The 11,003-nt window shown below is 39.6% G+C and overlaps 1 protein-coding gene across 5 annotated transcripts in view; it reads left to right on the top strand.

The window, feature by feature from the left end:
- Positions 1-10,658, top strand: part of fgf13a (fibroblast growth factor 13a) — an 87,621-nt gene extending 76,963 nt beyond the window's left edge. For all 5 annotated transcript variants that reach the window (XM_034883581.1, XM_034883580.1, XM_034883583.1 and 2 more), the window contains 2 exons: positions 6,082-6,280; positions 9,074-10,658. In XM_034883581.1, the coding sequence (XP_034739472.1) occupies positions 6,082-6,280; positions 9,074-9,210 (336 nt within the window). In that variant the 3' untranslated portion in view covers positions 9,211-10,658. The remainder of the gene's footprint in view (positions 1-6,081; positions 6,281-9,073) is intronic.
- Positions 10,659-11,003: the final 345 nt, after the last annotated feature.

The following is an 11,003-nucleotide window of genomic DNA, read 5'->3' on the forward strand; positions in this document are numbered from 1 at the left end:
AATTAATATGTAGTTTACTTTACTATTGTCTTTTGTACCATTTGCTCCTCTACCTTCGCAAACGTATTGGAGCAAGCTTTACATTAGTACTGCAGCAGTGTCCTCTAGTATACACATGTGGAAAGTGTTGTCAACAAAAACCAAACTCTGCAAAAACATGGTTACCAACCCAATATCCTCTCACATATCTCTACCGTAGCAATGCAGTGGATGTTTCTAATGAATGGGAAAAAAAGCCTTGAGCTTTCTTGATATGTTTTTATATGCAAGGGTATATTTTTAGATCCTGAGCTAAGTGGTGACAAGATGTCTCACGAGGTGCCTTTGAAGTGGTGTTATTAATTTCGTGGTGGGTCATATTTGAATTAGTGTGAGTCACTGAGGCTCCGGTTGAATCTCGTCTAGACTGCTCTGTGCGAGTGTGTGTAAAATAGAGTTCAGGGCAGTTGGTGTGGAGATATTTATCAGATCAGCATTGAGGTTTACAGGCTCTTTTTATTTAAACCGCAGGGCCAGTTAAATACCTTCCATGGTCATGCCGGCTGTAATAGAGCTCCTGTATTAGACAATAAACCTGTGACATTCTCACTGATTTTTAAACACACTCTGGATATGCATATGTGCTAGCAAAACATCAAAAATGAAAAAGTAAGGTAATGTGAATAATGCACAGGACAAGAAAAAATAATGATTATTATGTTGGAGGTAAAAAAAAGGCTGCTAGATAAATGTGACACCAGATTGACACTACGCACTCTTGCTCCAGTTACTTTAGTATTTTCCTCAGATTTTTCTCAAGGCTTAGGTATAAATTCTAACTTCCAAATAAGTCTTCAGAAGAGTCACTGTTGAGAGTCACAGAGGTTGTGTAAGAGCATATGTTATATGTATAGCAATAACATCCTATTTAGGATAAACATGAATAAAAACAGAAACAGAAAAACAGCAAAGACATCTGTGTACTATTGCTTTGTTAGTATACCTTTGTTAGATATGGAGTTGGCTCACACCCATGCCTTATCAACCATTTAGCAAGCACAATGCCCTTTGCTGCAAGGTTTCACTCCATTGAACTGTGTCATTAACTATTGTGTGTGTGTGTGTGTGTATTTGCGTTTGTTTTTTCCACTAGCTTAAATCTCTCCAATTTATTCCCAAACAAATGAGTGGAGTTTATCTTTAGCTAAAGGAAAAGGTGCCTTTTAATCCAACTCCACTCTACTGAAAAGACTGAGACATTGAAAAGTCGGATTTAGGCAGATTTGTTTTCAATGCCCAGAAGTTAGCATAGCTTTTGTGAGTCTTACAAGCATTGCAGTATCTGCAAAGAAACTAGAACAGCACCTGATTCCATTGGCGTAATTGGTGTCATCTTAGTTCTGATATGGCAGCTGAATACACATGGGGCAGAGTGTAGCATTGATTTGACTTGTCTTGTGAAAATCCAGCCAATGTATTTACAGAGGAGAACAGATCCATGATGCTAGTATTTCTCCTGCTGCTGAATGGATCTGTGAAACACTATTGGGCTTTAATCCCCCCCTAAAGCCAACAGAACGCTGTTTGAAAGTGCATCATAATTGAACGTGTTTTCTTGACACGACTGCCTTGCTAATGCAATATTCATTTCACAGTTACCCTTACCATTGCTAAATTGTAACATTTTATGATAGAGAGGTGTGTGCCTGTGCCTAACTTTCTGTGTGTTTTACATTCATGGACAGGGAAACATAATTCAGCAGGTTCCACCCCACCCATCAACCTTTAAATGTCTCCTTCATATATATTCAGTTATTAAATCATGACTAGCTCAGGAAACACTTCCATAACTTAATATTCCCCCTCCCTGTAAAACACAAATGCCCTTTGCCTATTCACTTAATATAGAAGACAAGTGCAAATTAATGACTTCAAGGCACCTAACCCTAACAATTGCTTGAGACGTTGGGGGCTTGAAACAGTGATAAACAGGGATGAGCGAGCAGAAATGGATGAATCAAAGGATTCCTTAACAACCTTTCCTGCTTCAAAGTTCAATCTAAAGCTGTAAGAAGGTATCCTATTTTTGTAATATTGTGGAGTTAGGGTTCAAATTAAAAAAATCTCTCTCTCTCTCTCTCTCTCTCTCTCTCTCTCTCTCTCTCTCTCACACACACACACACACACACACACACACACACACACACACACACACATACACACAATGTAAAACACCCTGCATGTGAATAGCAGCAATGGATATGTAAATAATGGGCAGGAAGAAGTGAAACTAAATGTCACTGTTAGCACTGTATTAGGTAAAAGTGAGGCTAGTGATAGAACATGAATAGAATACCCTAGTTTCCTATCCTCTGTCCTCATTCTGACTTTCTTCCTCTGATCTACCGAGCAGATCCAACAGCATAGGTTAAAACTGAGAGGTCTATTATTCATGTTAAATGAAAACATCCCCCACCCAGATGCTTTTGAAAAGAGGAATAAATAAGGAAGGACCTTTGCCTATTCTACTGCTATAACACTGTAATTAATATAATTAACACTATAATTTCCCATTTCTCGGGGATCAATAAATATCTATCTATCTATCTATATAGTTTTAACATGTGGAGAAATGTATCACAGAGCTCCCACCAACACAACCAATAAACACATTCTCTCACAGCTAATGAAATAGGCAAGGGCTAGGAACAGCTGATACACTTATACACCAGGGTTGTATAGTTAATCCAGATCTGTATTACATTACATAGCCCAATTGGTTCTATGTGATAAGGGCACATCTCCTAACAGCATTATGAACAATACACTCAGACAATGCAGTAATAATTTAGTTTTTACAGTTAGTTTTTGTCTGGACATTGTGTAAGTGAGGTTGCCAGCTGTACATCATTTGGACAATGACTTGTCATAGTTGCACATATAGGAAAAGCCCATGTAGTGTAATAGGATCATTACAAGTCCATTTAGCCAAACCAGCATAGAGACGTGGGGAGAGGGAGATTACACGATTGATATTATTTCTATGCATAGTGTCCTGCTTTTTATTTCTAAAGTGATTTCCCTGCACTCCATCTGGCACTGGATTCATGATTAAAGTTATGTGAAATTTTTTCCGCCAGGCGATTGGTTTCAGTGTACAATAGATATGCTACTGACTGAAGGAGACGCTACTGGAGCTCATTCAAATGAATCTGAATGTATTTGTCTATCACAGTCCTGTTAGAATAGAAATGGGGATCCCCTGCCATTTTGGCCCCTCCTTGTGTCAGTCTGAGTGAGCCTGTTGTCCACAGACCCACTCCAATACAGAAGTACCGGCCAGCAGCCTCTCCTCCTTCTTGGCTCTAAATGGGCCTGTATCTGTATGCGTATGTTTATCAATAGACTCTTATTCTTCTCCGGGTCGAGTGTAACCAGCCAAATCCACATAAGCTCATTATTAGAGGTAGAACAGAGCTCCTGGCTCAAGAGCTGTGCAGCCCGTTGTTTGGCTTCCACTTGCTGTCTGTGTATAACTGAGATGGATGCTGCCCAGCCTCTCTAAGACTGCAGCTGCTAATCACAGTCAGATGGCAAGAAGCAAAGAAGACAGAGGTATTGAGGGAGGAAAACAGAAAAGAAATGAACAATGTGCGAGAAGTATTAAGTAAGCAATGAAAGAAAAAATATCTGAAATAAATAATAAAGGAAAGATGATAGGAAGTAGTAAAGCTAAGATAAAAATAAAAAAGCAAAAAGCCAAAAGGTATCCGAAAACGGAGCCAAGTATGCAAACCTTAGACACCAAAAAAAAAAAAGAAAAAGTCCAAGAATTAAAAGGTAGCCTGCATTCTCTACAGAATATGTTTGTAAGAGTTGAAGCAAAAAATTGTCCTGCAGCAAAACCAGATTTATTGTGGCTGAAGAAATTGAACGAACGATCGGCAAAGTGTTTTTCAGAAGGCAAATGTTTGAAGCAGTGTATGCTGAATGTACAGGTTTGTGAACAAGCGTGCCAGGACCAGATGCCAGCTTGTAACAATGTCAGCTTGTCAAGAAACACTATCGCAGACCAAGTCAGGAAGCTAGTGGGATATCTGACAACTCAGCTGGATGAAGAAGCAAGTTTTCATTAGCTGTTGATGAAAGCTCCGACATCACAGACAAGGCACAACTCACCATTTTTGTAAAGAGGAGTGAAGTAAGACTTATTGGTCAATGAGGAGTTAAGGAAAACCCTTGACTGAACTCAAATCATATCAAAACTGGTATTATCTATAGTACTATTATCTGTTAGGCACCACTTTGTTAGCCCATCTTGCCTTGTTAAGGACTTTTTTGGAGTATCTGGGGGAGATTGTCTTGGCTTTGATAACTTTGTGGGAAGCCATTTAGGGACCATGGTATTGTAACTGCTGGTATGGGGCACATGTGGGACAGTAATGGGGTAAAGGGGAAACATTTGTATTTTCAAGTGTGTATGAAGGGAAGATCAGAAAGAAAAGAAATCTTATTATCGTTACCCTAACCCTGAACGTAAACCATTGTCCACATAAACAGAGGTGAAATAAAGAGTGCATATTTTTGCATTTTACTTGACTAGTCCCTCATCTTTGTTATCTTTATGGTTTGACCTGCTGCACATGAAGAGGGATGCTGAACTGTTATGAAAAAAACAATAGGCTGTTATAGATGACTCCCTGTTTAATAGTGACATGATTTTTGTTATGATTGTACAATGGGTCTTTGGCCCTGAGGGACAGATTATCACTCTCACCATTGGCACACACCAAAGTGTTTTATACCTAGGATAGGACTGATCCTGGCTAGAACTGCTCCAGTCTAAAATAGGCATCCCTCCTTCTCTTTCTAAGAGAGCTCACTTTGTAATACCCATTGTGAGTTTGACCCGTTGGCAATTCCAACAATGCGTAAGTAACTGTATGTTATGGTTTTTGCATATATTTTATGTTTTTTCCTTTGCGGACAAAGAAAAACATTTAAAAGCATGGCAAGAACAATTCACTATTGACAACAACAAATTGTCCCTCAATCTCCCTCAGGGGAATTTTCTACTAACTGATTAGACTCCGTTTTGTACATTTACTGCCCGAGCAGCTCTCCAAATTGGACAAACACACTCTCATAGACCTCAGCGGGCGCACGGACACACGCACACACACACACACACACACCCACACACACACACACAAACACACACACACACTCCTTGCTCCAGAGGAAATAAACCTCAGCCACACTCTTACAGCGTTAATGGCCAAATGGTATGTAGGCTGAGTCTAAACCAAACTGAAACATGGAATGAAAATATGGACTTTGGAGTATGAACAGCAGAATTCTGTGTCTCTAGGTAGTTTCCCCACAGCCAGTTGATTAGTTAAAGACATAAGGAAGGACCAGGATAACAAACAGATAGGTGGAGAAAACACACACCTTCCAACCACAACCTAAGTGCACACAGATTGCATATAAATATATTAAAGCCCCCGCGACCCGATACCGGATAAGCGGTTGAAGATGGATGGATGTTAAAGCCACCCTGTGAAATCATTTCAATCATTTTTTGTAGTTTAAAAGTAAGTTAGTACTTAAATACGTAATGTAATAAGTCAAATGGAAGTAGTAAATTATTGTGTCCAACAAAATCTTGTATATAGCGGACAATACTCTGAAAGATAATGAACTGCCCATACATAATTAACAGCTCAGAGCAAAATGAGAATACACTCTTCATCTTGCCTGTATGTTTTATTAATGCTCCTCTGTATCTGTCATATCACCATTATTTAGGATATGAAGTGCTACATTATTCACAACAGTAAATGGAATGAATAGTTTTAAAAAATATTCTCAAGAGACAACATTTTTAAGGCAGGGGCCTAAGCCTTTAGATAGCTTCTTCCCTTTTTTGAGTTTAGGGTGCAGCACAATATATTAGTATTTAGTTGCACTCTTAAACAGTGAACTATTTCATTTCAGCCGTTTCTGTGCATACCAGGATGTCAAAGGCTACTGGGACCTTGTGAATTACTATCCAACAACTACTATACACTATATCTGCTTCTCCTTTTTTCCCCTTAGGAACATTTTACGCCAGAGTGCAAATTTAAGGAGTCTGTGTTCGAGAACTATTATGTGACATACTCCTCCATGATGTACCGGCAGCAGCAGTCGGGCAGGGGCTGGTACCTCGGTCTGAACAAGGAGGGAGAAATCATGAAGGGGAACCATGTCAAGAAGAACAAGCCAGCAGCCCACTTCCTTCCCAAACCTCTAAAAGGTAAGCCTGCCTAGACCAGTTTTTCACACTGTCACAGAAATGGTCAGATACAGCCCCCCTGCTGATCCAATGTCAGAAAGGTGTGGGATCAAGGGGGTTCGGAAGCTATTCCACCCTCCAATAAGCAGCTCTGAGTATACTGGCAGCGTAGGTGCAATGCTTGGTTTCAGAGATAAAGTTGCTGCAACTACTTAATCCTTTGAGAAAGTTTCCTAATTATTCAGCAATGCCAGTTTTCTAGTTAGCAAAGTTTTTTTTTTTTTACAATAAGTAACCTTTCCTGAGAACCACAAGCTTTTCTCTAATTAAACATCCGCAGTTTATTTATGCTTTCAGTCCATGTGGAGTTTCTTTCTTTCTTTTACTAAAGACTAAATAAGTTGATTTTTATATAACCTTCTGCAATTTAGCATTCTTCCTTGAATTTCTGGCATAGGCCTAGTTTCTTCTAGCTGGTCACACTCCGCTGCAGACACAGTGAAGGACGCTGCGACCAGGAGCAGCAGAAACAATCTTTAATGCTCTAAATAGCAGCCCCCGGGACTTTGTTTTTATTACAGTAAAAACACAGAGAACCCCACCCATCCATGCTATGTGCGGTGCAATGTGAAGAACAGAGGAAACAGGTTTCTCTGTTGAAAAGGCCACAGTTTCTTTTCATCTTAAACAAGACACAGATTTTCCTGTCAACAGAGAGAAGACAGAGCGAGTCTGTTTTCACTTCAGTGGGATAAAAGAAAGAGTACGTGTTTTTGTGTGTGAGTCTGTGTGTCCATTAACATGCCTACTGGCACTGTCAACTTACTGGCTTCTAGAGTAACTGGGGTTAAAAGATAATTAAGTCGTAAACCCAGTCAAACCCTTTGGTTTTATGAAGTACAAGATACAGTCTATTATCATAATATGATCAAGGATGAGGTGTTTTCAGCTCAATTTAAAAGATCAATTTATTTTGATATTAGTATATAATTTGCTTACAAATGTGTTCCTTATGTGTTTATGCTACTGCGCATTGTTATTCTTTTTTTGGGGGGGAAGGGAATTAATATCTTGATATTATATACTGACCCACACTTCCTGAACCACTTCATCAGGTACACCTAAGGTACAAGTGCAATCTATTAGAACAGCTCTGCCTTTAATTCTACGTTTACAAAGCTTATAAATTCACATTAAATCCGTTTTTGACACTGTCAGAGGAGTTATAATTTTATGCATGGTGGAGTTGCAATCTGGATGTGTGTACATGGGGTACAAATACCTTTCAATATAATACAGTCCACTAAAACAACAAACCCCAATGAGAAATAAACAAATATGTAATTAAGGATAATTAAATAAAAGTTAAATCAAATAAAGTGAGTGGATAACTCCTTCAGTTTGTGTCTTTGGTGGAGCTCCTCCAGCCAGCATCTTATTAAGAATCTATGTCTGCTCTCTGACATCCCAGAGCTTTTTACTTCCATTTAATGGACCATTCGGGGGGTTTCTAACATACTCAAGAGCAATAACCAGAGAATGACTGCTTTATGCTGACCTTGAACAAAAACCACCACCCTCTGCTGCCTGTCTACAAGGAGAAATATAGTGTGTTTGAGGTCCAAGAAGAAATCTAAAATTAGGAACTAAATTTGTTGTAAGACCCAAATATTTAAATATTTCTTCTTTTTCATAAACTTCAAATTATCCATTAATGTACAATATTTACTATATCTTGGATATAATTTAAATTCTAGGCGTAGCCAGTGGTGTTGAAAGATCTTTGCAAGGAAGTGAGAGAGAGAAATAAATGGGAATTTGTTCCAGCAGCTCCTTCAGATTTAGAGGCAGTGGTGTTACAGGACACCAATTAAAAAGCTGTCTCTGCATTGACAATGACATCTCCTCCAGCCATTACTTACTACTCTTCTGGTTTCAGTCCGTGAGTCTGAGCCCGTGGCCTCTCATTCTATCTTCGTCTGGATGACGAACCTAAACAGGAAAATCCTCTTACAATTCTTCCAGAAGTTCTTGATGCATAACCCAAAGAGCTGCATTTATCTGAAAAAGTGGACTGTAGTCTTTCAAGTAGCATCTGTCACTTAAACACAGAGATTTGTAAAGGAATGTGAAAATGACAAGATGGATGGTTGCTATTGGGATTTAAAGTTTAATAGCAATAGCGGTGCTGGTACCATAACCCGGAGGTCAGTCGCACAATACAGTACTGTCGCTAATAAGATTGGAACCAATTAGCAGCAGTTTCCCGATGAAACCCTGCTATTGACTGATGTGTATAATGATGGGCTTTTAGATGCTGCTGTAAGAAATAATGCGGGGCTAAGTGAAGTGTCGGAAGGACTGGGTTTGCTATCTCAGCCACAAACTCCCTTAGAAATGAACATCAAATAGTATTCTAGGCAGAAGGAGGTTGACAACATGCTGAAACCAAAGAGGCAGGTTACTAATATTTCTTTTGAAACGCGACTGCTGAGATACATATTTGGCCAATGATGCATACACAGCAAAGCTAAAGCACTAGAAACTCCTGAATTTATAATGCCATGCTGTGAATATAAGATGTTTTACTTCAGCACCAACCTGGTCTGCTGTGATCTCTTGATTCAGCAGTTTGCAGGGAACTATAAGTACAATCTCATGTTATACCATAACTGGAACTATTCTAAACAAATCCAAGTGTAGTCTCACTTTATTGCTATCTGTATACTGTAAATCACAGTTGATTTTTAGTTGTTGATTGTCTAATGTATAAAAAAAGTCAGTTTGTCTGATTGTCATTATGTGTTTCCACAGTGGCAATGTACAGAGAGCCATCCCTCCATGAGTTGACAGAGTTCTCCCGTTCTGGCAGCGGCACACCCACAAAGAGTCGGAGTGCCTCGGCTGTACTCAATGGAGGCAAAGCCGTGAGCCAGAATGAGTCGACGTAGCCCGGTAAACCAGCCCAGGCCTGGGGCCGAACCACGAAACCTTACCTCCAGCAGAGCGTGAATCCAAGCACCACTTCTCTCACCGATCAGCGGTTCAGGACTAGCTATGACAACAAACCACACACAAACACCCAAATTCCATCAATACAAAACATTTAGGTATCATCCTGGTCAATCATTATCAAAACAATCATCAATAGTAAGAAACACATTGGCACATAAACCATTCTGGACTTAAAAACACTTTTTGTTTTGGTTTAGAGATTTATCTATTACTTTGATCACTATCTTTTGGTGATGATTGCATACCAGTTAGCCCATATTTATCTTTTTATTTTTTTTATTTTGTGTGGACTAAAACTTTTATTTGGTCATTAAGACACCAAGCACTCGTGCATCTGGCAGACAGGGACAGGAAGTTAGACATGTAGGCATTCAGGGGAGCCAGTAATAATGCTGGTCTACACGGCTGCAGTGGTACAGTACAAGCCCTGATCTCTGTCCTATCCATGCTTCTGTGAATACAAAGCCTATAAACTCTCTGGTGTGGTACAGCCTAGTGCTGCCGGGACTGTGGCCAGCCAGATGGTAGCTCTCCTGCGTCCTAGTGCACACGCTCAGAGACTGAGCTCTCTAGCATGGGAAAGTGAAGCCTATGTTCAGCTGACCTGAAATATAAAAAGGGGCAGTGTGGCTCTCTTGCAGTTTCTCTATTCCTTTTAGAAATGGCTGCACCTTGGTTTTTGCTAATGTTCTGAATTAGCAGAGAGCTTTTTAATTGATAACTGGTTTGGTGTGTGTCACCTCTTGTTTTTTTCCCCCATTTCAGTCCACCATTGTTCAGTATTTACATTTGTGTTGCTGTGTCATCATTGAAAGGGGTTCCAGCAAACCAAAGACAGAACAAAAGAGTGTCCCTTTAAGCCGCTAAAAACCAAGTCAGTACAAAGGCAAAGCTGGAATTCTCTTTTTCATTGTACATTTTTGATGAGAGAAAGCAAAGATTGTGTGGAAAAAAAGGAACAGTGGACACAGAAAGTGATTTTAAACACTTGAGGAGCTGGCAGCGTGCTTGTTGTGCTTCTCGCCGATATGCCCGATGACTCGATGGTATGAAACGACTATGCTATGTTCCCATTCCCTACTGTTACCCCTGTGTTACAATGTCTTTGTCTCTTGTCCTTGTGAACAGTTTCCTCCCTCTGTGCTTGTGTCATACTTCGACTTCCCCACCATCCTTTTTTGTCGACTTCTATTGACTGATACAGTTCACCATAGGAATATGGTGCAAGCCCCTAACCAGGATGCTTGTTATGTGTTTGAGTAACTTATTGTGGTGACAATATTTTCTATATTTAAAAAAAGAAAACTGTGGACTTTTAGGTGGCTTAACATTTTATAGGAAGCGTCATATTTGTAAAAGTGGAAAAAAATATGAAAAAAAAAACTTACAAAAATGAACATCTTTCCTTTCTTGCACAGGGCATGAACAAACACAATTATGTACAAAAAAGGACCCTTTTTGTGGGCTAGGTACTCTTCCCTTCAGCTACATAACTTCTTTCTGGTACATGCTTCTGGGAGGCTCTCTTTTCTTGGTTTCCTCCAGAGGTGATTTGTATGAGGTGAACTTATCTGTTGCATGGGAGAAAGCAGGGAAATTTTGGTCTAGAGCTGCATGATGTAGGCTATATGTATTAACCCATGTTGGATCATGTGTTCCAAACTACAAGGCTAAATCTGATAAAACAACATTTACAGACAGACATTGTGGCTGCCTGATGACTTCCAGT

The sequence above is a fragment of the Etheostoma cragini genome, chromosome 10 (assembly GCF_013103735.1).
Source record: "Etheostoma cragini isolate CJK2018 chromosome 10, CSU_Ecrag_1.0, whole genome shotgun sequence".
Lineage (NCBI taxonomy): Eukaryota > Metazoa > Chordata > Actinopteri > Perciformes > Percidae > Etheostoma > Etheostoma cragini.